The sequence below is a fragment of the Anomaloglossus baeobatrachus genome, chromosome 1, assembly GCF_048569485.1.
Source record: "Anomaloglossus baeobatrachus isolate aAnoBae1 chromosome 1, aAnoBae1.hap1, whole genome shotgun sequence".
Classification (NCBI taxonomy): Eukaryota; Metazoa; Chordata; class Amphibia; order Anura; family Aromobatidae; genus Anomaloglossus; species Anomaloglossus baeobatrachus.
The window spans coordinates 242,455,668-242,483,609 of NC_134353.1; the positions used below are offsets into that span (position 1 = coordinate 242,455,668).

Below are 27,942 nucleotides of genomic sequence, written 5' to 3' on the forward strand. Positions count from 1 at the left end.
TTCACACATGCGAGAGAATCGAATCAACATGAATGACACTCAGCTCATGCTCGCAGCGGAGTATCTGATTCTCTCGCATGAGATAATCATCAGATGCTATATGCCAGTGTGACCCCGGCCTTACCGATGTGCTGCACATGCCACTGAAGCGGACATCTTAGATCAGGGGTGGGGAACCTTTTTTCTGCCGGGGGCTATTTGGAAATTTCTACCAACCTTCGGGGGCCGCACAAAATTATCAATCTGAAAATGACCCTGCTATATTTGGTCAAACAATTAACTCACCCCTACTGTGGCGGCCGGAGCTGTTCTCTGTGGTGCGTCTGTGATGTTTGGTGATACTAATCATATTGCTTCTCACAGCTGCTTTTTCAGGTTTGTCTCGGTCTGGAACACAGCCAACTCTTTGTGATAATAAGATTGGTAAATCATATACATCACATAAGAGATGCTGTATATACATCACAGGAGACACTTTAGGCACATATATTACATAGGAGACACTGGGGCTGTTGTATATACATCATGGGAGACGCTGGGGGCACGCACATCATGGGAGACGCTGGGGGCACGCACATCACAGGAGGGGCTGGGGGCACGCACATCACGGGAGGGGCTGGGGGCACCACATCATGGGAGGGGCTGGGGGTACAGACACCACAAGAGAGGCTGGGGGCACGCACATCACGGGAGGGGCTGGGGGCACGCACATCACGGGAGGGGCTGGGGGCACGCACATCACGGGAGGGGCTGGGGGCACAGACATCACTGGGAAAGGGGTGGGGGACACAAACCTGGTGCAATGCACAGCATTGGAGGGCACACAGCGCTGAGGGTTGGACGAAACCTGGGGGGGGTGTGTGGACAGAACTGGGGCTGGGGGCGCCACAAAGCACTGAACGGGGCACACAGCAGGAGAGGGATAAGACACATTGCCAGAACAGAAATCCCCCTTTCCCCTCTTTTTGAATAAAGTTTTTTCTTCTGAATAAAGTTCTTTTTAAAGTTTTTTTCCGAAATAGGTCCTTGTGAGTATACCACGAGGAGGTAATTTAAACTTCTCATTTTTGTTTTTTGCATATCGTATACATAGTTTTTTGGTAAAATGTTTATGTAGAATGCAGTTAGTGACTTTTAACTAACAATGGTTACACGTTGATATGCTCAAAATTCAGATTTCAGTGGACTATGTGCATCTTGTATATATAGATGCAGCAAGTTTTTGGATAATTTATTAAATAAGGGAGGACTCTATATAAGGGGTAAAAGTCTAAAGCTGGGCTATCCTTGAGGAAGAGGACCGATAAAGTCACCCGAAACGCGCAACGGAGTTTTGCCCGTGCTTTGACTTGTGAGACAAATGTCTACTTGATGCAGTAAGGACACGTACGGATATTTAAAACCCAGCGAAACAAACTAGCAATCATTCTGCCGAAATCTATCCATGCCCTAGGAGGGGTTGATGGAATCTATCAAGATCCTGCTCCAGGAGGATGCACTGCAGTATTAACCTGTGAACAAGGAGCTCAGTCTGCAAGTAGGATCCAGGGCGTGAGCGGTAAATCCAAATCAGAGATTGAGCGGTGTAAAGCGGCAGGTTCCCTGTGATTAATCTATTACCGGAGAGCTGCTTGTTTAAAATCCTTTCACCCCATGAATACCTCAGTGAGACTCTACAGGTCCATACACCGTAGAGTGTGGGACACACGGAATAAACAGCAACAGGGACACGGAAATCATCGCATGATCCATGGTAAGCGCTTACATACTCAACTATTGAATTGACTCTGAACGTGCGCTTTACCGCATAAGGAACAATAAGGATTTTTTTCAATCTATTGAGAAGTGAGTTTCTTCTCATGGTGGACTATCAGTTGCTCTTACAGTGCCTACAAGTAGTATTCAACCCCCTGCAGATTTAGCAGGTTTGATAAGATGCAAATAAGTTAGAGCCTGCAAACTTCAAACAAGAGCAGGATTTATTAACAGATGCATAAATCTTACAAACCAACAAGTTATGTTGCTCAGTTAAATTTTAATAAATTTTCAACATAAAAGTGTGGGTCAATTATTATTCAACCCCTAGGTTTAATATTTTGTGGAATAACCCTTGTTTGCAATTACAGCTAATAATCGTCTTTTATAAGACCTGATCAGGCCGGCACAGGTCTCTGGAGTTATCTTGGCCCACTCCTCCATGCAGATCTTCTCCAAGTTATCTAGGTTCTTTGGGTGTCTCATGTGGACTTTAATCTTGAGCTCCTTCCACAAGTTTTCAATTGGGTTAAGGTCAGGAGACTGACTAGGCCACTGCAACACCTTGATTTTTTCCCTCTTGAACCAGGCCTTGGTTTTCTTGGCTGTGTGCTTTGGGTCATTGTCTTGTTGGAAGATGAAATGACGACCCATCTTAAGATCCTTGATGGAGGGGCGGAGGTTCTTGGCCAAAATCTCCAGGTAGGCCGTGCTATCCATCTTCCCATGGATGCGGACCAGATGGCCAGGCCCCTTGGCTGAGAAACAGCCCCACAGCATGATGCTGCCACCACCATGCTTGACTGTAGGGATGGTATTCTTGGGGTCGTATGCAGTGCCATCCAGTCTCCAAACGTCACGTGTGTGGTTGGCACCAAAGATCTCGATCTTGGTCTCATCAGACCAGAGAACCTTGAACCAGTCTGTCTCAGAGTCCTCCAAGTGATCATGAGCAAACTGTAGACGAGCCTTGACATGACGCTTTGAAAGTAAAGGTACCTTACGGGCTCGTCTGGAACGGAGACCATTGCGGTGGAGTACGTTACTTATGGTATTGACTGAAACCAATGTCCCCACTGCCATGAGATCTTCCCGGAGCTCCTTCCTTGTTGTCCTTGGGTTAGCCTTGACTCTTCGGACAAGCCTGGCCTCGGCACGGGTGGAAACGTTCAAAGGCTGTCCAGGCCGTGGAAGGCTAACAGTAGTTCCATAAGCCTTCCACTTCCGGATGATGCTCCCAACAGTGGAGACAGGTAGGCCCAACTCCTTGGAAAGGGTTTTGTACCCCTTGCCAGCCTTGTGAGCCTCCACGATCTTGTCTCTGATGGCTTTGGAATGCTCCTTTGTCTTTCCCATGTTGACCAAGTATGAGTGCTGTTCACAAGTTTGGGGAGGGTCTTAATTAGTCAGAAAAGGCTGGAAAAAGAGATAATTAATCCAAACATGTGAAGCTCATTGTTCTTTGTGCCTGAAATACTTCTTAATACTTTAGGGGAACCAAACAGAATTCTGGTGGTTTGAGGGGTTGAATAATAAATGACCCTCTGAATAAAATTTTCACAATTTAAAAAAAAATAAATAAAAAAAGAAATAACATTCTTTTTTGCTGCAGTGCATTTCACACTTCCAGGCTGATCTACAGTCCAAATGTCACAATGCCAAGTTAATTCCGAATGTGTAAACCTGCTAAATCTGCAGGGGGTTGAATACTACTTGTAGGCACTGTATATATTTTTAAATACATTTTTAAACATTGTTATTAGTTAGGCACCGGCCGGGGCAACTTTCAGTGTGCAATAATATTATTGCCTTAAGTAATGTCATTTACAATTTGTGTATACATGTATTCATTTTTAACCTGTTAACCCACTGATGTTTTAAACACTATCATTAAGGGCGTTTTATTTTTATTTTTAGAAAGAAATTTTCTTGAATACATTTTTTCCCAAAGTACAAATCTGTTTGCGCAGATGAATTACTAGTACTTATACCAGTTATTTTTTCTATTGTTTAATTAATCTGGCAATAGAGGAGTTTTGCCCTCAATCCAGCAGCAACAGATATTTAGGGACTCCAGCGCTGGTTGTATCTGTATATCTTATACAGATCATTTATGTTGTGCTTCCTAATATACTTCTGCTATCTACTCTGCTGCTGTAAGCTTACCTCTAAGGCTATGTGTCCACAGTAAAAGGTCCCTGCGGATTTTTTTGCCTGAAAATCCGCAACTTTCGCGGCAAATCCGCACCCGCGGATTTGCCGCGGATTTACCGCGGATTTACCGCGGATTTGCCGCGGATTTTGATGCGGATTTTATTTTTTTTTTTTCCCCATTCAAAACAGAAAATCCGCACCAAATCCGCACCAAACAATTGACATGCTGCAGTTTGTTCCGCATCAAAATCCGCGGCAAAATCCGCAGCGGAAAAATCCGCAGCATGGGCACAGCATTTCCAAAATGCCATTGAAATGGCTGGGGAGTAGCTGTGCTGCAGATTTTCGGCAAATCCGCGCTAAATCCGCGTCAAAATCCGCGTCAAATCCGCGATAAATCCTGTAGCGTGGGCACATAGCCTAAGAGGCTCATAAATTCCTTAATCGTTGTTATATCTTTGATCCTTCCGGCTGCAGACTGGAATCGGACCAACTTAGCAAGGCACGTCAGTGATTGGGGCTGAGAGGAGAGTGCAGTGTGGTCAGACTGCTGTCACTCACAGAGGCAGCCCTGCCCCCACCAGTGACATGCCCTGCTTAGCTAATACAACAACATAGGAATATAGGCGCCTCAGAGACATCAGATTACAGGAGCAGGGTAGGTAGCAGAAGTATATTGGGACAGTGTTAGGATGAGTCAGGACAAATGAAAAGGGATCACATAAGGGCAGCACGGTGGCTCAGTGGTTAGTACTGCAGCCTTGTAGCGCTGGGGTCCTGGGTTCGAATCACACCAAGGACACCATCTGCAAGGAGTTTGTATGTTCTCCCCATGTTTGCGTGGGTTTCCTCCGGGTTTTCCGGTTTCCTCCCACACTCCAAAAACATACAGATAGGGAATTTAGATTGTGAGCCCCAATGGGGACAGTGTTCCTGATGTATGTGAAGCGCTGCAGAATATGTTAGCGCTATATAAAAATAAAGATTTATTTGTTTATTTATTAGTAGTGGGAAACTGTTTAATTCTTCCCGGCAGTCTGCGGCTTTCAATCATAGGGTTGTAGCTGATGAGGTCTCAGTCACCGCTCTGGGAATAGTGAGCAGCGGCTGTAACCACACCCTGGTACTCACTGACAGCCCCCTCAGCATTGCATCAGTACAGAGCCGGCTGTCAGTCAGTTGCAGGCGTGGTTACAGCCGCTGCTCGCGGTGACTACACCTGAAAGCCTGAGGTTGCCAGGAGGAATAGAGTTAATTTCCTCCCGGGAGCAGGGCACTCAGTGCAGCCACCGCACAGTGACAGAATGCAATTAACCCCATATCTGCAGGTTACTAGTGTATTTACATGATAGGCTCCTTTTCAGTGCATTTACAGCAGGGCACCACACTGCATTGTATTTTATTAATCTGATCATTTCTGCTTATTAAACTTGTAAAAACAAACTACCTTCAGCATCGCCTTCAGGAGAACATCATCACTTCTCATCATCACTTACAATACGGTGGACAGGGTACAGCCCCAGCACGAGCCTGACCAGATAGCTGCAGCCCCCGAACTAGACACACTGCGCATGTGCAGTACTGCGGCAACTCTACTGATGGAATACACTAAAGAGCTGTTGTGTCATGTGATTAAAAAACATACGTGTGTTATCACAACAATAAAGAACAATACTTAACCCTTTATTTCTATAATTGTGTTTTGCCCACAACAAAGATGTCGGGGGAGGGCGGAAGTGCTGTGTCCTGAGGTCAGGTCATGTGACGTGCGTGCACTCTGTACTGATCTCTGGCGCGGGATGGACGGCAGGTGCGCTCCTCAGTGCAGTGTCCTCGGCTGCAGGTGAGAAGAGCCGCCGGACTGTGGACTCCCGGGATGTGCGCGCAGGTGGCATGGACTGGCATTGTGCTGCCATTGCTCTGGGTGACAGCTCAGGCTGCTGTGACCGGGATCTGCCATGTCCTCCTGGATCCTGCCTGCAGTGTTCGCTGGAACTTACTCCAAGCTTGCGCTTCACTACTAATTGTAGAAGTACGAGGTGGACATCTTTAGGAATCTACAGGGGTCTGACTAGGATCTTATGTGGTATGTCTTACTGTTGGCTGCTAACAGAGAATTTGACGGGTGCAACCAGCTCCAGATATTCACTATGTCACCCATACAAGTGTAGGAAACACTGGAGACGTACTAGCTAGTACTAACATGCTCGGGTCTAGTGATGAGCGAGCAGTACCACGCTCGGGTCTAGTGATGAGCGAGCAGTACCACGCTCGGGTCTAGTGATGAGGGAGCAGTACCACACTCGGGTCTAGTGATGAGCGAGCAGTACCACGCTCGCGTCTAGTGATGAGCGAGCAGTACCACGCTCGCGTCTAGTGATGAGCGAGCAGTACCACGCTCGGGTCTAGTGATGAGGGAGCAGTACCACGCTCGGGTCTAGTGATGAGGGAGCAGTACCACGCTCGGGTCTAGTGATGAGGGAGCAGTACCACGCTCGGGTCTAGTGATGAGGGAGCCGTACCACGCTCGGGTCTAGTGATGAGCGAGCAGTACCACGCTCGGGCCTAGTGGGGATGAGGGAGCAGTACCACGCTCGGGTCTAGTGATGAGGGAGCCGTACCACGCTCGGGTCTAGTGATGAGCGAGCAGTACCACGCTCGGGCCTAGTGGGGATGAGGGAGCAGTACCACGCTCGGGTCTAGTGATGAGGGAGCAGTACCACGCTCGGGTCTAGTGATGAGGGAGCAGTACCACGCTCGGGTCTAGTGGTGATGAGGGAGCAGTACCACGCTCGGGCCTAGTGGTGATGAGGGAGCAGTACCACGCTCGGGCCTAGTGGTGATGAGGGAGCAGTACCACGCTCGGGCCTAGTGGTGATGAGGGAGCAGTACCACGCTCGGGCCTAGTGGTGATGAGGGAGCCGTACCACGCTCGGGCCTAGTGGTGATGAGGGAGCCGTACCACGCTCGGGCCTAGTGGTGATGAGGGAGCCGTACCACGCTCGGGCCTAGTGGTGATGAGGGAGCCGTACCACGCTCGGGCCTAGTGGCGATGAGGGAGCAGTACCACGCTCGGGCCTAGTGGCGATGAGTGAGCAGTACCACGCTCGGGCCTAGTGGCGATGAGGGAGCAGTACCACGCTCGGGCCTAGTGGCGATGAGGCAGCCGTACCACGCTCAGGCCTAGGGGTGACGGGCGAACGTGGAACCACACCTGGGTGCTCAGTACTTGTAATGAGCAATTGAATGCTCGGATGTGGAGTATAATGGAAATCAATAAGGACCTATTTTTCCAGAAGATCTTTGTGGACGTGATACCATGGATTCACATGAGCGACGTCACCCATTGCTCCTTCAGATTCTGTGCGTGTTTGCACTTACCATTCCCGCAGCCTTTTCCGGGTGTTCACTCGCTGGCTTCTGACGCACTCTGCGCATGATCAGACTCCTCTGATCATGCACAGAGTGCGTCTGAAACTGACAAGGAGCACCCTGAAAAGGCTACGGGTATGGTAAGAGTGCACATGCAGGATTCTGAAGGAGCGATGGGTGACGTCACTCATGTGAATCCATGGTATCGCGTCCACAGAGGCGTGATACCATGGAAAGTATTCAAACGCCCACGGGGTGATGCGACGCCCATGAGGCGACGAACTCTGCTATTTACATAGGGAATATGGAAGTAATAACGTTTTTTTATTACTTTCATATTACACAATTTTACAACACGGATGGGAAAGGAGGTGTAATTAGGGCACACATGCATCTGCTGATAGGTCAGAATATATATATATTCTACATGACAGGATGACAGGTTCCCTTTAACAAAGCAAAATCCCAACAGTGTGCATATTGCAAACAACAGTCACATAGAGCAGGGGTGGGTGATCCACCCGGGCCTGTTAACCTTTTAGATCACACTGTCAAACTTGACAGCACGATGTAACGTGCTGTGGTAGGGGGCGCATCGTGCTCCGGCTGGGATCGCACCATTCCCTGCCGCCATCGGCGTCCCTATGACGCAATCACGGTGCACCAATGGGTTGTCATGACAGTGTGTGGTCAGATGACCCCTGTCTCTGTTATGACTCACTTCCTGTGAATACCGGCAGAGCGTTGGCACTCTCAGGAACACAGCACCTCTACTGATCAGAGGGATGCTGAAGCATCTGATCAGCAGAAATGATTGGCAGTGCAGGCATAAAGTCCTAAGGAAACTAGTAAAATCAATAAAAATGTAAAAAAAAAAAAACTTTTTAAAATATGGAATAAAAAAACTAAAAGTTCAAATCGCCCCCCTTTTCTTCATCGTTCCTTTTGGGAGACCCAGACCATGGGTGTATAGCTACTGCCTCCGGAGGACACACAAAGTACTACACTCAAAACGTGTAGCTCCTCCCTCCGGGCTATATACACCCCCTGGATGACAATCTAACCAGTTCAATGCTTTGTGTTTCAGGAGGTACACACACATGCATTCTCTGATTTTTCATTTTTAAGATTTTGTTTTTTTAAAGATATGGAAGAAAAGCGGGTCCAGTCTGGACTCCCGGCATGTCCCTTCACACCCCACTGTGTCGGCGGTGCTGTTAAGGTTGACTTTACAAGGCTGGAGCCTTCACATGCCGCGCTCCTTCAACATCCTTTTCAGGCTCTGGTTTGAAGTGGGAGCCGTCTCGGTCCTCTCTGCTGTGCAGGAGACCGGTCTCCATCCGCAGCCCTGTCAGGTTCCTGCTGGACGGAGCGTTTGACCTTCCCTCAGGGACATGGCCCTGCGTCTCAAAAGCTAAGTATTGAGACGTTTTTCAGGGGTCCCGGGTACTTTTATTGAGGGGAGAGTATGTGTTTTGTCTTTTACTGTAATTCCGGCCGGTTCTCAGTGTTTTTCCGGAGAACCGCGCCGGAGGTGCCTGCTCGTCGGCCGCATATTAAAATCTAGGCCCCGGCTTCAGTTTGGGCCTAGTTTCGGTTTCGGCTTCTCTGCATGTCATTCATGCAGATGCATAGCGTGGCGCCGCCCACCGGCCGGCCAGCAGAGGGGAGGACACTCCTCTCTGAGGAGATGTTCCCTCCCCTGTATCTCTCCTTGGCCCTCCGGTTTCCCGCTCTTGGGCTAATCCCGCCCCCCCTCCTCCTTCCACCGCCATTTTCTCAGCGTTCTTACACTGGTCGGCGCTGGATGCTGCAGCTGCTGCTGTTTAGGAAGGCTGACGCTTCACTGGGGGTCTGAGCTGTGGAATCCGGAGGGCACACAGAGAGCGGTCTGGTAAGCCACAACCTCTGGTTGTGGGCTTTTTATTATACACTCTCAGGGCATTCTACAGGAGTGTATTCTTGCTGCAGAGCCTCCACCTCAGCAGCATGTCTGTCACCCGGAGCAAGGCTGCAAAGCTGTACGCTATATGCACTGCATGTAAGCTCATTCTGCCAGAGCCAAGCACATACCCACATTGTGATGCCTGCTCTAATATGGTGGTCCCTCAGCCTGGAGCATCTTTTTCCAGAGCTATTTCCCAGTCTTTTGCCGACTCTATGGGACAACTGTCCCGGACACTGCTGACCATGCATCAGCCCCCTTCTCAGGGCGCCTCTGCTGCTCCGAGCTCTGCAGAGCCCTCAGAGCATGTTCTAGGACCCCGTCCTCCTAAACGGAGACGTAGGGACCCTTCTCCTTCCTCGTCCCACGGCTCTGATTCACGGGCCGAGGTGCAGGGCGAGGAGGATACTTTTACTGTGGGTTCAGACGCTAGCTCTAGGTACCCCATTGCCTTGTCTGAGGATGATGCGGATGTTAGTGACTTGATTGCGTCCATTAACTCCGTTCTGAACCTCACTCCACCAGTGTCAGAGGAACAAACCTCTCTGGTAGAGATACATCAGTTTGCCTCACCTAAGAGAGCTCGGAGTACGTTTTTTAACCACTCCAGTTTTCAGGCCACTGTCACCAAACCCAGGGCCTGTCCTGACAAACGCTTTCCAAAGCGTAGTTCTGATGACCGTTTTCCCTTTCCACCAGATGTGGTGAAGGAGTGGGCTCAGTCCCCAAAGGTAGACCCTCCGGTGTCTAGAATCTCAGCCCGGACAGTCGTATCTGTGGCCGATGGCACCTCTCTTAAGGATCCCACTGACCGCCAGGTTGACCTTCTGGCCAAGTCTGTATATGAGGCGGCAGGAGCCTCCTTCTCCCCGTCTTTTGCGGCAGTGTGGGCTCTTAAGGCAGTTTCTGCCTCTCTGGCGGAGATACATTCCCTCACCAGGGACTCTATGCCTGAGATGGAGGCCTTAACTTCTCAGGCTTCGGCTTTTTCATCCTACGCCATGTCTGCCATTCTGGAGGCTTCTCACCGCACGGCGGTGGCCTCCGCTAACTCTCTCGCGATCCGCAGGATCTTGTGGCTTCGGGAGTGGAAAGCAGACGCTTCTTCTAAGAAGTACCTTGCGGGCCTTCCTTTTGCTGGGTCCCGGCTGTTTGGTGAACAACTGGATGAAATAATTAAGGAAGCTACTGGAGGGAAGAGTACTTCCTTGCCACAAGCTAAAGCCAAGAGACCTGTCCAGGGCAGGAACCAATCGAGGTTTCGTTCCTTTCGTTCCTCTAACTGGTCATCCTCTAAGCCCTCAGCCTCGTCCACTACCGCAGCCAAGGATCGTAAACCCATCTGGCGCGCGAAGCCGCGTCCTCAGAAGTCCGGAGGAGCCGCTGCCACTAAGGCAGCCCCCTCTTGACTATCTAGCTGCGCCAGCAACGTCCTTGGTCGGTGGCAGGCTCTCCCACTTTGGCGACGTGTGGTTTCAACACGTCTCCGATCAGTGGGTGCGGGATATCATCTCCCACGGCTACAGGATAGAATTTTCTTCCAGCCCGCCAAACAGATTTTTTCTGTCCACCCCCCCCCCCCCCCCGCTCCAAAGCCGCCGCCTTCTTTCAGGCCGTGGCATCCCTGCAGGCCAACGGTGTTATTGTTCCGGTTCCCGCTCGGGAACGGTTCAGAGGTTTCTACTCCAACCTCTTTCTAGTCCCCAAGAAGGACGGTTCCTTCCGGCCCATCCTGGATCTCAAGCTTCTCAACAAGCATGTTCAGGTGCGGCGTTTTCGCATGGAATCTCTGAGATCGGTCATTGCATCAATGACCCAAGGAGATTTTCTGGCATCCATCGACATCAGAGATGCCTATCTGCACGTGCCTATCGCGGTTTCACACCAGCGTTGGCTCCGCTTTGCAATCGGAGAGGAACATTTCCAATTCGTGGCTCTCCCCTTCGGGTTAGCCACGGCCCCTCGTGTTTTCACCAAGGTTATGGCAGCAGTGGTTGCGGTCCTGCATCTTCAGGGGTTGGCAGTAATCCCCTACCTGGACGACCTTCTAGTCAAGGCCTCATCCAGGGCAGACTGCCAGCGGAGTGTCTCGCTCACTCTCGCCACGCTTGTTCAGTTCGGGTGGCTTGTCAACCTGCCCAAGTCCACTCTGACCCCGACCCAGGGACTTCTGTACCTAGGGATGCAATTCGAGACTCTGCCGGCACTTGTGAAGTTGCCCTTAGTCAAACAGCAGTCCCTTCAGCTAGCGGTGCGCTCTCTACTGAGGCACCGCCATCATTCCATCAGACACCTCATGCAGGTGCTGGGTCAGATGGTGGCGTCAATGGAAGCGGTTCCATTTGCACAGTTCCATCTGCGTCCCCTGCAGTTGGACATTCTCTGCTGTTGGAACAAGCGGACCTCTTCCCTGCACAAGCTAGTGGCTCTGTCGCCACAGACCAGGAGCTCTCTTCAGTGGTGGCTTCGGCCCCTCTCTCTGTCACAGGGACGCTCCTTCCTGACTCCGTCCTGGGTGATTCTCACCACGGATGCCAGCCTCTCCGGTTGGGGAGCAGTTTTTCTCCATCACCGAGCACAGGGCACTTGGACTCCGTCCGAATCAGCCCTCCCGATCAATGTGCTGGAGATCAGAGCTGTGTTTCTAGCTCTCCTAGCCTTGCACCACCTGTTGGCGGGCAGGCACATTCGAGTCCAGTCGGACAACGCGACAGCGGTTGCCTACATCAATCACCAGGGCGGAACTCGCAGCCGCCTGGCGATGTTGGAGGTTCAACGAATCCTCCAGTGGACGGAGGACTCCAAGTCCACCATATCAGCAGTCCACATCCCAGGCGTAGAAAACTGTGAGGCCGATTATCTCAGCCGTCAAACCGTGGACAGCGGCGAGTGGGCCCTGCACCCGGCAGTGTTCAGGTCAATCTGCCGCAAGTGGGGTACTCCGGAAGTGGATCTAATGGCATCCCGGCACAACAACAAGGTTCCGGTTTACGTGGCTCGCTCCCACGATCCTCAGGCCTTCGCAGCGGACGCGCTGGTTCAGGATTGGTCCCAGTTTCGTCTGTCCTACGTGTTTCCCCCTCTAGCTCTCTTGCCCAGGGTTCTGCGCAAGATCAGAATGGAGGGCCGTCGGGTCATAATCATTGCTCCGGACTGGCCCAGGCGAGCTTGGTACCCAGACCTGCTCCGCCTGTCCGTAGAGGTGCCGTGGCATCTCCCAGACCGCCCAGACCTTCTCTCTCAAGGTCCGTTTTTCCGCCAGAATTCTGCGGCTCTCAGATTGACGGCGTGGCTCTTGAGTCCTGGATCCTGACGGCTTCAGGTATTCCCTCTGAGGTCATCTCCACTATGACTCAGGCTCGAAAGTCTTCTTCGGCCAAGATTTATCACAGGACTTGGAGGATCTTCCTGTCCTGGTGTCGCTCTTCCGCCCATGCTCCTTGGCCGTTCTGTTTGCCGACCATCCTGTCTTTTCTACAGTCTGGTCTACAGCTAGGACTGTCCCTCAATTCCCTCAAAGGACAGGTGTCGGCTCTGTCGGTATTATTCCAGCGGCGTATCGCCCGACTGGCTCAGGTGCGCACCTTCATGCAGGGCGCAGCTCACATCATTCCTCCTTACCGGCGGCCTTTGGATCCCTGGGACCTTAATCTGGTCCTCACGGTCTTCCAAAAACCCCCTTTGAGCCTCTTAGGGAGGTTCCCTTGTCTAGACTTTCACAGAAAGTTGTTTTTCTAGTAGCCATAACTTCTCTCAGGAGAGTTTCTGATTTGGCTGCGCTCTCTTCGGAATCCCCCTTTTTGGTGTTTCACCAAGACAAGGTGGTTCTTCGTCCGACTCCGGACTTTCTCCCTAAGGTGGTGTCTTCTTTCCACCTTAACCAGGACATTTCATTGCCCTCTCTTTGTCCGGCCCCTGTGCATCGCTTTGAGAAGGCGTTGCACACCTTGGATTTGGTGCGGGCGCTCCGAATCTATGTGTCACGCACCGCCGTTTTTAGGCGGTGCACCTCTCTTTTTGTGCTAACCACGGGTCAGCGCAAGGGTCTCTCTGCTTCTAAACCGACCCTAGCTCGTTGGATTAGGTCGGCTATCGCCGATGCCTACCAGTGTTCTCAGGTGCCCCCTCCGTCAGGGATTAAGGCGCACTCGACCAGAGCTGTCGGTGCCTCCTGGGCTTTCAGGCACCAGGCTACGGCTCAGCAGGTTTGTCAGGCTGCCACTTGGTCCAGTCTGCACACTTTTTCAAAGCACTACCAAGTGCATGCTCATGCTTCGGCAGATGCGAGCTTGGGCAGACGCATCCTTCAGGCGGCTGTCGCCCATTTGTGAAGTTAGGTTTTGCCTACTTCTCAGTTTGGTTTATTTCCCACCCATGGACTGCTTTGGAACGTCCCATGGTCTGGGTCTCCCATAAGGAACGATGAAGAAAAAGAGAATTTTGTTTACTTACCGTAAATTCTTTTTCTTATAGTTCCGACATGGGAGACCCAGCACCCTCCCTGTTGCCTGTTGGCAGTTCTTGTTCCGTGTGTTTCACCGGCTGTTGTTGTAGACAGAGGTTCCGGTTTTTCCGAGTTTTACTCTATCTCTACCTATGGGTGGATGTCCTCCTTCAGCTTTTGCACTGAACTGGTTAGATTGTCATCCAGGGGGTGTATATAGCCCGGAGGGAGGAGCTACACGTTTTGAGTGTAGTACTTTTTGTGTCCTCCGGAGGCAGTAGCTATACACCCATGGTCTGGGTCTCCCATGTCGGAACTATAAGAAAAAGAATTTACGGTAAGTAAACAAAATTCTCTTTTTGTCCCATTGAAAGCAAAATAAAAAAAAATTAAAAAACATATTTAGTATTGCTGCGTTCAGAAATGCCCGATCTATCAAAATAAAAAAAAAAAGTTTGCGCCTATCAAAAAAAGGTATAGTTAAAAACGTCAGCTCAAGACGCAAAAAATAAGCCATCACTGACCCCCAAATCTCAAAAAATAAGAAAGCTATGGATCTCGGAAAATGGCGACAAAGGCGCTATTTTTTTTTTTTTTTTTTTTTTGTGACAGACTTCTGATTTTTTTTTTTCACTACTTTGATAAAAGTATACATGTTTGGTATCTACAAACGCATACCGACCTGGGCAATCATAATGCCATATTGGTCAGTTTTACCATATAGTGCACACGGTAAGTAAAAAAAACAAAAAACACAATTGTGGAATTGCACTTGTTTGCAATTTCACCGTTCTTGGAATTTTGTCTAGTACAATATGGGGCAGAATGAGTGGAGTGGTGTCATTCAAAAGTACAACTCGTCCTGCAAAAAAACAAGTTCTCATATGACTATATTGACAAAAATAAAGTTATGGCTCTTGGAAGAAGGGTAGGAAAAAAACAGAAAATCGCAGAGTGGTGAAGTGGTTAATGCTGCCAGTGATAATACATGTTACGATCCGGCTTATTGTAACATCCTTATCAGAAGCAGCTAATACCTAGTTTATAGAGAACAATAAATCACACGTAAACGCACGTAAGTAGTGGACACTTCTGCCAGTACAGAGCTATTGGACTGTAAAGGGACCACATACAGTTCATGTCTAGTGGCCCTTTTTGTGTCTGTGTCCACCCCTGTGGCCTAACTAACACTGCTATTATAAATGTGACATAGTGGGACGTATTGGCCCAACTCACAGAACTCTGCTAAGCAGCATTAAATTGGGTAAAGTACAGAAGACATGGCTGGTCATCTTGGCTATGTATCTGAGGCGCTTTTGTACTGAATGTTATCTGAATACCCTTTCAATTGTTCCTTCTGTAATGTTCTGCTTCTTGTTCTATTACATAATCTTCTTTTTCTTCTTTTTTTTTTTTTCTTTTTCGCTCCTAATTGGGAGACCCAGACAATTGGGTGTATAGCTATTGCCTCTGGAGGCCACACAAAGTATTACACTTAAAAGTGTAAGGCCCCTCCCCTTCTGGCTATACACCCCCAGTGGGATCACTGGCTCACCAGTTTTGTGCTTTGTGCGAAGGAGGCAACACATCCACGCATAGCTCCACTTTTTAGTCAGCAGCAGCTGCTGACTATGTCGGATGGAAGAAAAGAGGGCCCATACTAAGGGCTCCCAGTATGCTCCCTTCTCACCCCACTGTATGTCGGAGGTGTTTGTAAGGTTGAGGTACCCATTGCGGGTACGGCGGCAGGAGCCCACATGCTGATTCCTTCCCCATCCCTTTTTACAGGGCTCTGGGTGAAGTGGGATTTACCGGTCTCCAGGCACTGAGACCGTGCTCCATCTACAGCCCCTGGAGAAGATGCTGGATGGAGCGGAGTACATCAGGGACATGGCCCTGCTTCCTCAAGGTACTCTGTGTCCCCGTGCATTTGGCGCTCACACCGCAGCATGCTGGGTGTTGTAGTGCGCCGGGGGACATCAGCGCTGCGGCGCCTGTGCCATGGCCTCATTCAGCTTCGCTGAAGCAGGCTCACTTATGGGAATTGGTCGCGCCGGCCGCTGGGACTGCGGCGCGGCTGGCACTTGTAGTGCGCCGGGGACTTCAGCGCGGCCTGCGCTTTTACGGCGGCCGCGCTGATAACTAGAGTCCCCGGCTTTTGCGGCCTGCTTCCGTTCGTTCCCGCCCCCAGACCTGCCAGTCAGGAGAGGGGCGGGACGCTGGCCACTTCTAGGAATCGGTCGCGCCGGCCGCTGGGACTGCGGCGCGGCTGGCACTTGTGGTGCGCCGGGGACTTCAGCGCGGCCCGCGCTTTTACGGCGGCCGCGCTGTTAACTCGAGTCCCCGGCTTCTGGGCCTAGTCTCCCTTCGTTACCGCCCACAGCCCTGACAGTCAGGGTAGGGGCGTGACGCTGCATAGCACAGCAGCGCTGAGAGCTGGAGTATGTTTTGCATACTCCACCCCTCTCACTGTGTGCACTGTGAATCCGGATTCCCGCACTTTCTCAGGCACGCCCACGGCTTCCTTCTCTACAAGGACGCCGGCAGCCATTAGTGTCAGTTTCTGTACGATACAGAGACAAGTGTGGAAGACCCTGGCATTCTGATAGTCACACAATCGCTGCAACAGGCGTTAAGCAGCACCTGTGGTGCTAACCCCACTAGTGCAGAAGTGCACTTATAGATATGCTTGTACTATATACATTGCACTGTTTGGTCGCACGTTGTATATACCCTCCTGGATTATGCGGAGGAGTTATCAGCATATTCTCTGTGTAAAACAAAGGTGCAGAACCACATGTTTTTCTATACAGCTGGTACAGCATGTACGGCTATACGGCCGGCAGGTTACATAGACTCCCATTGTATGCACTAATGGCCAGGGGATGAGGACGGTGTCTGCAGTATTTACTGACAGTTTTTCTGAGACTATGGCTATGATACTAGAAGCCTAGCAGTCCGGACATGTCTCTCACAATATGGGCACTGTTGAATCATTGATCCATGGCCCCCCTCAGTGTGAACAACTAACAGCTCCGGGAATGTCACACGCATCCCAGAGTCACGGCTCTGCACGGACGTCAGTCCCAGACAGCCTAAGCGGGCTCACTATGAGCGGCCTCGGTTTCATCAGGGTCCTAGCAGAAGGACTCGCTGTGTAATGAGGCGGAAGTAGCGGCTCAGGATTCTGATCCTGAGACCGCTCTCAATCTGAATACACCTGATCGTGACGCCATAGTAAATAATCTTATAGCGTCCATCTATAGAATGTGGGTTATTTCTCACAGCTCCTCCAGTGGAGGAGTCAGCTTCACGTATTTTTCTGGACCACTCTGCCTTCAGAGAGGCAGTCCAGGAACACCACGCTTATCCAGATATGCGCTTCTCCAAACGGCTTAGGATACACGTTATCCCTGTCCCCTGACTTGGTCAAGGACTGGACCCAGTGTCCCAAGCGGCATCCTCCAATCTCCAGGCTTGTAGCTAGATCCATAGTTGCAGTGGGAGATGGAACTGCACTCAAAGATGCCACTGACAGACAGATGGATCTCTTGTCGAAAGCCATCTATGAGGCTGTCGGCGCACTGTTGGCTCCGGCATTCTCTCCCTTGGGGCACTCCAAGCTATTTCAGCTTGTCTTACACAGATTGACACGGTTACACGTACATCTGTGCCGCAGGTGGCATCCTTAACCTCTCAAATGTCTGCATTTGTTTCTTACGCGATTCAGGTTGTCCTGGACTCTGCGAACCGTGCGGCGGTAGCCTCCGCTACTCCGTGTTTTTAAGCAGAGCCTGGTCTGCTCGTTAAGTGAATGGAAGGCAGATTCTGCTTCCAAAAAAGGTTGCCTAACCAGTTGCCTTTTTCTGCTGACCGACTGTTTGGTGAGCGTTGGATGTAACCATTAAACAGTCCAGGGGTAAGGATTTATCCTTTCCTCAGCCCGGACACAACAAACCCCAACAGAGCAAGAGGCAGTCGGGGTTTTCGGCCTTTTCGAGGCTCGGGCAGGTCCCATTTTTCCTCGTCCAATGTGGACTCAAAAGGATCAGAGGAGCTCAGATTCTTAGCGGGCTCAGTCACGCCCAAAAAAGCGACAGTCTGAAAACCCGCTTCCAAGGCGGCTTCCTCATGACTTGCGGCCTCGGTCGGTAGCAGGCTCTCCCGCCTTGGCGATATTTAGCTGCCATAGGTCAATGACCATTGAGTGTGAGACATTCTGTCTCACAGGTACAGGATAGAGCTCACTTCTCGTCCTCCAACTCGATTCTTCAGAATTTCTCCACCTCCCGGCCGAGCCGCTGCTCTTCTGCAAACAAGGTGCACTCTATAGGCAGAAAGAGTGATGACCCCCGTTCCTCTTCAGGAACAAGGTCACGGTTTTTACCCCAAATTCTTTGCGGTACCTATAACAACGGGCCGTTCCGTCCCGTTCTGGATCTAAAAATGCTCAGCAAGCTCGTGGACACCAGGCGGTTCCGGATGGAATCCCTCCGCCATGTCATCGCCTCAAGGTCCCAAGGATATTTCCTAGCATCATTAGGCATCAAGGATGCTTATCCACACGTGCCGATTGATCCAGAGCACTAGCGTTTCTACGCTTCGTTATAGGAGACGAACACCTTCTGTTCGTAGCTCTACCTTCCGGCTAGCGACAGTCCCACTGGTCTTCGCCAAGGTCAGGGCAGCAGTAGTCACAGTCCTGCACTCTCAGGGTCACTCTGTGATCCCGTATTTAGACGATCTACTTGTCAAGGCACTCTCTTAGGAAACATGCCAACACTGCCCGACCGTTGCGCTGGAGACTCTCTAGAGTTTTGGGTGGATCATCAACTTTTTAAAGTCAGATCCGACCCCGACCCTATCGATAACATATCTAGGCATAGAGTTTCTTACTCTCTCAGCGATAGTGAAGCTTCCGCTAGACAAACAGCATTCACTACGGGCTGCAAGCTCTTCTTTAAGAACCAGTCGCACACATTGAGACGCCTCATGCACTTCCTACGTAAGATGGTAGCAATGGAGGCAGTTCCTTTCGCGCAGTTTTACTGCGTCCACTACAATGGGACATTCTCCGCCAATGGGACGAGGAGTCGACGTCCCTCAACAGAGTCGTCGTTCTTTCTCAGGCGGCCAAGGAATCTCTACGGTGGTGGCTTCTTCCCACCTCTTGGTCAAAAAGAAGGCCCTTCCTATCCCCATCCTGGGCGATAGTTACGACAGACGCGAGTCTATCAGGGTGGGGAGCAGTTTTTCTCCACTACAGCGCTCAGGGTACGTGGACTCAGCAAGAGTCCACCCTTCAGATCAATGTTCTTGAACACAGAGCAGTGTATCTTGCCCTACAAACCTTCCAACAGCGGCTGGAAAGCAAGCATATCCGACTTCAGTCGGACAGCTCCACAGCGGTGGCATACATCAACCACCAAGGAAGAACGCGCAACCGGCAAGCCTTCCAGGAAGTCCGGCAGGTTCTGATGTGGGTGGAAGACACGGCATCCACCATATCCACAATTCACATCCCAAGTGTGGAAACTAGGAAGCTGACTTCCTAAGTCGCTGGGGTGTGGCCGAAAGAGTATGGTCTCCTCACCCGGACGGGTTTCAGGAGATCTGGCGCCGCTGACAGAGGCCGGACGTCGATCTAATGGCGTCACGGCACAACAACAATGTGCCAGCTTCATGGCACGGTTTCACAATCATCGAGCTCTGGCGGCAAACGCCTTAGTTCAGCATTGGTCGCAGTTCCAGCTACCTTAGGTGCCACCTCTGGCATTGTTGCCCAGAGTACTGCGCTAGATCAAGACCGACTGCGGCCGCGCCATCCTCGTCGCTACAGATTGGCCGAGGATGTTGTGGTACTCGGTTCTGTGGTGCCTCACGGTAGGCTAACCGGGGGCACTACCAGACCAATCAGACTGGCTGTCTCAAGGGCCATTCTTCCATTTGAATTCTACGGCCCTCAACCGGATGGTGTGGCATTGAGTCCTGGAACCTAGTGTCGTCAGGATTACCTCAGGACGTGGTTGCCACCATGAGACAGGCTAGCATACCAACGTCCGCCAAGATTGACCACAGGACGTGGAAGATATTCTTATCTCGGTGCTCGGCGCAGGGTGTTTCTCCCTGGCCGGTTGCATCGTCTATGTTTCCTTCCTTCCTGCAATCTAGGTAGGAAAATGGGTTGTCGCTCAGTTCCCTTTAGGGACAAGTCTCAGCGCTATCTGTATTTTTTCAGAAACGACGACTTCCTCAGGTACGCACGTTCCTACGGGGAGTTTGTCTTCTCAGCACTCCGTACAAGCGGCCGTTAGAGCCCTGAGATCTGAACAAGGTTCTAATTGCTCTCCAGATGCCGCCTTTCGAGCCTTTGAAGGATGTCTCCCTTCCCGCTTTTCACGGGAAGTGGCCTTCTAGTAACGGTCTCGTCTCTTAGGAGAGTTTCCGAGCTAGCAACGCTCTCATACAAACTCCCTTCCTGGTCCTTCACCAGGACAGGGTAGTTCTGCGTCCGGTTCCGGAATTTCTCCCTAAGGTGGTATCCCACTTTCATATCAATCAGGATATCACCTCACCTTCTTTGTGTCCTCGTCCAGTCCATCAATTTCAGAAAGATTTGCATCTGTTGGTTCTGGTGAGAGCACTCAGGTTCTACTTCCCGCATGGCGCTCCTGCGCCACCCGGATGCACTCTTTGTCCTTGTCGCTGGTCGGCGTAAACAGTCGCAAGCTTCCAAATCCACCCTTGCTCGGGGGATCGAGGAACAAATTCTTGAAACCTACAGTTCTACTGGGCTTCTGGTTCTCTCAAGGCCGAAGGCCCATTCTACCAGAGCCGTGGGTGCATCCTGGACATTACGGCACCAGGCTACGGCTCAGCAGGTGTGTCAGGCACCTACCTGATTGGGTCTGCATACTTTTACCAAGCATTTTCAGGTGCATACCTACGCTTCGGCAGACGCCAGCCTAGGTAGATAAGTCCTTCAGGCGGCAATTGCCCACCTGTAGGAAAGGGCTGTTTGACGGCCCTATCACGAGGTATTCTTTTACCCACCCAGGGACTGCTTTTGGACGTCCCAATTGTCTGGGTCTCCCAATTAGGAGCGAAAAAGAAGAAGGGAATTTTGTTTACTTACCGTAAATTCCTTTTCTTCTAGCTCCAATTGGGAGACCCAGCACCCGCCCTGTTTTCTCGGGGTTTTTCTGTTTTTTTCGGGTACACATGTTGTTCATGTGGTATGGTTCAGTTCTCCGATGTTTCCTCGGATTGAATTGGTCTTTAAACCAGTTATTGGCTTTCCTCCTTCTTGCTTTGGCACTAAAACTGGTGAGCCAGTGATCCCACTGGGGGTGTATAGCCAGAAGGGGAGGGGCCTTACACTTTTAAGTGTAATACTTTGTGTGGCCTCCAGAGGCAATAGCTATACACCCAATTGTCTGGGTCTCCCAATTGGAGCTAGAAGAAAAGGAATTTACGGTAAGTAAACAAAATTCCCTTCTTTTTCTTTTTCTTTTCTCTGGTTTTAGTCTCTGGTCCATTGTTCATCCTATGTAGAGAAAGTTCCACCGTTAGAAGCCATGGCGTCAGTGGTAGATGAGTATGATGAGCGCTCGCCATTGCTTCATTCCACGGAGCCTAGGTAAGTTCACAACTTTTCTAGCACTTGAGTCGCTGGTCCTGGGGCATTTTTTCTAGCACTGCTGTCGCTGGTCCTGGGGCATTTTTTCTAGCACTGCTGTCGCTGTTCCTGGAGTATTTTTTTCTATCACTGCTGTCGCTGGTCTTGGAGTATTTTTTTTCTAGCACTGCTGTCGCTGGTCCTGGAGTACTTTTTTCTAGCACTGCTGTCGCTGGTCCTGGAGCACTTTTTTCTAGCACTGCTGTCGCTGGTCCTGGAGCACTTTTTTCTAGCACTGCTGTCGCTGGTCCTGGAGCACTTTTTTCTAGCACTGCTGTCGCTGGTCCTGGAGTATTTTTTTCTAGCACTGCTGTCGCTGGTCCTGGAGCACTTTTTTCTAGCACTGCTGTCTCTGGTCCTGTAGTATTTTTTTCTATCACTGCTGTCGCTGGTCTTGGAGTATTTTTTTTCTAGCACTGCTGTCGCTGGTCCTGTAGCACTTTTTTCTAGCACTGCTGTCGCTGGTCCTGTAGCACTTTTTTCTATCACTGCTGTCGCTGGTCCTGGAGCACCTTTTTCTATCACTGCTGTCGCTGGTCCTGGAGCACCTTTTTCTAGCACTGCTGTCGCTGGTCCTGGAGCACCTTTTTCTAGCACTGCTGTCGCTGGTCCTGGAACACTTTTTTCTAGCACTGCTGTCGCTGGTCCTGGGGCATTTTTTCTAGCACTGCTGTCGCTGCTCCTGGGGCATTTTTTCTAGCACTGCTGTCGCTGCTCCTGGGGCATTTTTTGCCACACCGCTGTCGCTGGTCTTGGGGCCTCTTTTTTTTTTTTTCTTTTTTAGCAGTGGTGTAACAGACCAGGTCGTAAAGACGCCTGGGGGAAAAAAAAAAACAACCCACTGGATGAACATAAAGGATTGCCAGTATATGTTTGACCGAGTCCCCTTACAGAAGTCTTGTGTCATGGTCCTCCATTTGTGTACGGAGATGAAAAACTACATCATGATTACGCACTTTCTTAATACATAGATTACTTGTAGTCTGGCCTCCACACTTCTGCATTGCCGCCTCACTGAGAGATCCCAGAGTAGTATCCAGTGACACCCTTGGGCATTTGACATTTTTTGCTTTATTCTATGTTGTATTACTTGATCAGGATTCTACATTCTCTTTTTTGGTCTTTTTACTTTTACAGATTCTTTGTGGAAACCCAACAGGAACATAAGAGCAGATGGTGGTCCATCCGAGTCATGTACCTTACTATGTTCCTCAGCAGTGTAGGCAAGTACTTCTTTCCTAACATTGACTTCTGGTTTGCTTTTGGTTTAAAAATGCTATAGGCCAAGGTAGAGAACTAATGTTCCCAGGGGACAAGAGAGAACCTGACTGTTGTGGAGGGCCGATCCCCATGTTGCTGATTGTCTATTACGTTTTATCTCTTAATATGGATTAGAATTAAGTCCGGTGACTGCAGGTAGGGTTTATTGCAACTTATTCTCATCAGCAGCAGCAAATAAAAAGCAATAAATCATTCTGCTCCTGAAGCCTTAAACATGACCTATCATCGGGTCAGAAAGTTGCAGTTTTTACTATTATTTTATTCCCAGTACTCCCCTGATTCTTCTTTATTTAATCTGTCGGTCGATTCCAGAGAGGCTTTTTATTTAATGCTCATTTTTATAGTCTGTACCATAGGGCCGTGGCTCATAGGGGGATAATTATGCAGAGGAGCATATGTCGCGGGCGGAGGAGGGGACGCTGCGCTCTCCCACTGCTGGGGTCTGGCCCACCGCTCGGTGGTGGCTCGAGCGGTGGGCCGGATCCTGGGGACTCGAGCGGCGTTCCTCGCCCGTGAGTGAAAAGGGGATTTTGATTGTGGGGGTTTTGGTTATTGTCCGTGACGCCACCCACGGTTGTGGTGATATTGGTGACACCACCGCTGCTCTAGACGGGGATCCCGGGAGCGGTGACAGGGAGCAGCTTGGTTGTTATTTCTCCCCTCCGTGGGTAGGGGGTTGGTTGTCCCGGGGCCCGGTGATGGGGTAGGGATGGATGGCAGGCAGGTTACGGGGCCTGGCGAGGTGCAGGGTCGCGGGGGTACTCACTCAGCCAATGATGAGGACACAGTTCTCGGTAAAACACACGGCTGGATGGACGGGTCCCACAGACGGCTGCGGTGTTGTTTCTCCCGGCAGGTTGATGGTGACTGCCTTTCCCTGCACCTATGTACGGTAGATGGTTCCAATGGGTTCCCACCGGTAACCCGCTCCCCAGCTTGGATATGGGCTGGAGGAGCCCCTTTTGCCCGCAGGCGCTGGCCCTGAGAAACGGTGTCTCCCTCACTTGGTTGGACTGTTGCCTTCTGTCGGGACTTGGCTGTTGGGAAACCCATGGGAAACCCAGGAGGTTCCCTTCACTAACGAATTTGGCAAATTCACGGCGACTCCTAGCCTTGCCGGGGTCCGTAAGCCCCTGCCAGATGGTGCTGGCTTCTCTTTGCGTACCGGTCCGGTACGGCCGGGCCACCGCCCGTCAACGGTCCTTACGGTAGACTCCAATCAGCCACTCCTGCAGACGGTCACCACCGTCTGCCAACCTTGCTGTACCGCCCGGGCCACACACCCGGACGCTGTCAGTTAGTTGCTCCACTACCACTTCTCCTCCTTCCAATTTCACCTCCAAAACTAATCTGTCTGTTTTCCCGCCTCCAGGACTGTGAACTCCTCGGTGGGCGGGACCAACCGCCTGGCCCACCCCCTGGTGTGGACATCAGCCCCTGGAGGAAGGCAACAAGGGTTTTGTGTTTGACCTCGGTGTGCCTGCTGGGAGTGTGGGGTGTGTTGTTGATGTTCTCTGTGGCCCCTGGCTTGTCCAGGGCGCCACACATACTTCTACCCAGAGAATCCTGTAAGCCACGTCCCCTCATTAAGAGCATAAAAATTAGCACGTATCGGTGTTATCTGAGACTTTCTTACTTTTATGCCATAGAGCTAAGATCTTACAGACAAGTAATTGCTAACTACCTGTTCTGTCTGGAACTGATCTCTGCTGGCTCAGAGCGGTCACGAACCATTCCTGCCGGCAATTCTGATGCTTCATGTGACCTCTTTCAGTCTGTTCTATCGACGTGATGTCACTGCCAATTTCATGCTGACACCCCATCAACACAACAGAGCCAAGCCGAAGCGACAATCGCTGGCAAGAACGGTGTGTGACCGCTCTAAGCCAGCAGAGATTAGCATTGTGCGGAACAGGCAGGTGCAGGGCAACTACCTGCCTGTAAGATCTTGTCCCCAGAATACAAAAAAACAAATAAGGAAAGTCCCAGATAACCCCTTCAGTAATAAAAAGGACCAGGACCATAACTGTGTAACGGTAAGGCCAGTAAAAAAAAAAAATACTTGTGGAGGTTGGGTGAATATTATCAAAGCAGAAACTCTACTTCTGAACTCGGTCCACTTTTTAAGTATATTTAATAAGTATCGCTGTACCTTGAGCAACACCAACAGTTTGATACAGCTTCATAAACACAGTATGATGCCCCTCACAGAGTATGATAGATCCCATACAGTATGATGGACCTCACACAGTATCATGGACCACATACAGTATGATAGCAGCTATGGGGTCCTTCAAATTGAGGTAGGTATTAGCTGCATGACACCGCTCACTCCATACACTTGCACTCAACAGCTGACGTACAAAATACAAATGACAGAGACTTTTTATTTTATATGTATACTGTACAACCACCCTAAAACTGCATGCTAGACAATGGCACATGTAAACTATAGGCTCAGATGGATCGGTGTATTGTATACCCCAAACTTTTCAACGGAGAGATATACAGTACAGATCAAAAGTTTGGACACACCTTCTCATTCAAAGAGTTTTTTTTTATTTTCATCACTCTGAAACTTGTAGATTCACATTGAAGGCATCAAAACTATGAATTAACACATGTGGAATGAAATACTTAAAAAAGTGTGAAACAACTGAAAATATGTCTTATATTCTAGGTTCTTCAACGTAGCCACCTTTTGCTTTTTACTTCTTCGCAAACTCTTGACATTCTCTTGATGAGCTTCAAGAGGTAGTCACCGGAAATGGTTTTCCAACAGTCTTGAAGGAGTTCCCAGAGATGCTTAGCACTTGTTGGCCCTTTTGCCTTCACTCTGTGGTCCAGCTCACCCCAAACCATCTCGATTGGGTTCAGGTCTGGTGACTGTGGAGGCCAGGTCATCTGGCATAGCACCCCATTACTCTCCTTCTTAGTCAAATAGCCCTTACACAGCCTGGAGGTGTTTTTGGGGACATTGTCCTGTTGAAAAATAAATGATGGTCCAACTAAACGCAAACCGGATGGAATAGCATGCCGCTGCAAGATGCTGTGGTAGCCATGCTGGTTCAGTATGCTTTATTTTTTGAATAAATCCCCAACAGTGTTACCAGCAAAGCACCCCCACACCATCACACCTTCTCCTTCATGCTTCGTGGTGGGAACCAGGCATGTAGAGTCCATCCGTTCACCTTTTCTGCGTCACACAAAGACACGGTGGTTGGATCCAAAGATCTCAAATTTGGACATGTCAGACCAAAGCACAGATTTCCACTGGTCTAATGTCCATTCCTTGTGTTCTACAGCCCAAATAAGTCTCTTCTGCTTGTTGCCTGTCCTTAGCAGTGGTTTAATAGCAGCTATTTTACCATGAAGGCCTGCTGCACAAAGTCTCCTCTTAACAGTTATTCTAGAGATGTCTGCTGCTAGAACTCTATGTGGCATTGACCTGGTCTCTAATCTGAGCTGCTGTTAACCTGCGATTTCTGAGGCTGGTGACTTGGACAAACTTATCCTCCGCAGCAGAGGTGACTCTTGGTCTTCCTTTCCTGGGGCGGTCCTCATGTGAGCCAGTTTCTTTGTAGCATTTGATGGTTTTTGCCACTGCACTTGGGGACACTTTCAAAGTTTTCCTAATTTTGCGGACTGACTGACCTTCATTTCTTAAAGTAATCATGGCCACTCGTTTTTCTTTACTTAGCTGCTTTTTTATTGCCATAATACAAATTCTAACAGTCTATTCAGTAGGACTATCAGCTGTGTATACACCAGACTTCTGCACAACACAACAGATGGTCCCAACCCCATTTATAAGGCAGGAAATCCCACTTATTAAACCTGACAGGGCACACCTGTGAAGTAAAAACCATTTTGAAGCTCATCAAGTGAAAGCCAAGAGTATGCAAAGCAGTAATCAAAGCAAAAGGTGGCTACTTTGAAAAACCTAGAATATAAGACACATTTTCAGTTGTTTCACACACTTTTTTGTTAAACATTTCATTCCACATGTGTTAATTCATAGTTTTGATGCCTTCAATGTGATTTTCAGAGTCCTGAAAATAAAGAAAACTCTTTGAATGAGAAGGTGTGTCCAAACCTTTGGTCTGTACTGTGTGTGTGTGTGTGTGTGTGTGTGTGTGTGTGTGTGTGTGTGTGTAATTTGTATGTATATAATTTACTAGAAGGTGGCCCGATTCTACGCATCGGGTATTCTAGAATTTACGTATTGTGTAGTTCATGTATGATTTTTGTTATATATATATATATATATAGAGATGTTGTTGTGTGTAGTTACCAAGTGTTTGTGTAGGCGCTGTACATGTTCTGGGTGTTGTCTGGGTGTGACGGGGGGTGAGAGCGGTGTTGTATGTGTGTTGCGTGTGTTGCGTTGTTTGTGGAGCGCTGTGTGTGTAGCGTTGTGTGTGTGTTGCGCGGTTTGTGTGTGTGTGGTGTGTTTTGGGGGGTGGTATGTTTTGTGCAATGTGTGTGTTGTGCGGTATGTGCGTATATTTGTGTGTGCCGCGGTGTTTGTGTGTTGGGTGTTGTGTGTGTGTCCAGCGTTGTCTGTGTGTGTGGGTGTCTGTGTAGGGCAGTTGTTTGTGGTTCCCAGTGTGTGTGTGTGTGTGTGTGGTGTGTTGTGCAGTGCGCGCGCGTGTGTGTGTGTGTGTGTGTGTGTGTGTGCATCAGCCTCTCTTCTCTCAGCCTACCTCTCCCAGCCTCCCTCCTCCCAGCCTCCCTCAGCATCAGCCTCCCTCTCCCAGCCTCCCTAAGCATCAGCCTCCACCAGCATCAGCCTCTCTCCTTCCAGCCTCCCCCAGCATCAGCCTCCGCCAGCATCAGCCTCTCTCCTTCCAGCCTCCTCCAGCATCAGCCTCCCTCTCCCAGCCTTCCCCAGGATCAGCCTCTCTCCTCCCAGCCTTCCCCAGCATCAGCTTTCCCCTCCCAGCCTCCCTCAGCATCAGCCTTCCCCAGCATCAGCCTCTCTCCTCCCTGCCTCAGCCTCTCTCCTTCCAGCCTCCCCCAGCATCAGCCTCTCTCCTTCCAGCCTCCCTCAGCATCAGCCTCCTCTTCCCAGCCTTCCCCAGGATCAGCCTCTCTCCTCCCAGCCTCCTTCCTCCCAGCCTCCCCCTCCCAGCCTCCCTCAGCATCAGCCTTCCGCTCCCAGTCTCCCCCAGCATCAGCCTCCCCAAGCATCAGCCTCCACCAGCATCAGCCTCTCTCCTTCCAGCCTCCCCCAGCATCAGCCTCTCTCCTTTCAGCCTCCCTCAGCATCAGCCTCCCGTTCCCAGCCTTCCCCAGGATCAGCCTCTCTCC

General features: G+C 50.3%; 2 protein-coding genes across 3 annotated transcripts in view; one reads left to right on the forward strand and one right to left on the reverse strand.

The window, feature by feature from the left end:
- Nucleotides 1–5,423, reverse strand: part of ABHD18 (abhydrolase domain containing 18) — an 83,692-nt gene extending 78,269 nt beyond the window's left edge. The window contains exon 1 of the mRNA XM_075336081.1: nt 5,357–5,423. The gene's annotated coding sequence lies outside the window, so the exon portion shown is untranslated. The remainder of the gene's footprint in view (nt 1–5,356) is intronic.
- A 243-nt stretch (nt 5,424–5,666) lies between these two features.
- The window catches only part of MFSD8 (major facilitator superfamily domain containing 8), a 49,873-nt gene continuing 27,597 nt past the window's right edge, over nt 5,667–27,942 (forward strand). The window contains exons 1-3 of one of the 2 annotated variants that reach the window (XM_075348731.1): nt 5,667–5,752; nt 21,197–21,309; nt 22,486–22,571. In XM_075348731.1, the coding sequence (XP_075204846.1) occupies nt 21,248–21,309; nt 22,486–22,571 (148 nt within the window). In that variant the 5' untranslated portion in view covers nt 5,667–5,752; nt 21,197–21,247. Of the gene's footprint in view, nt 5,753–5,794; nt 5,996–21,196; nt 21,310–22,485; nt 22,572–27,942 lie in introns of those variants that run through there. The other variant, XM_075348739.1, reaches the window with a different exon arrangement.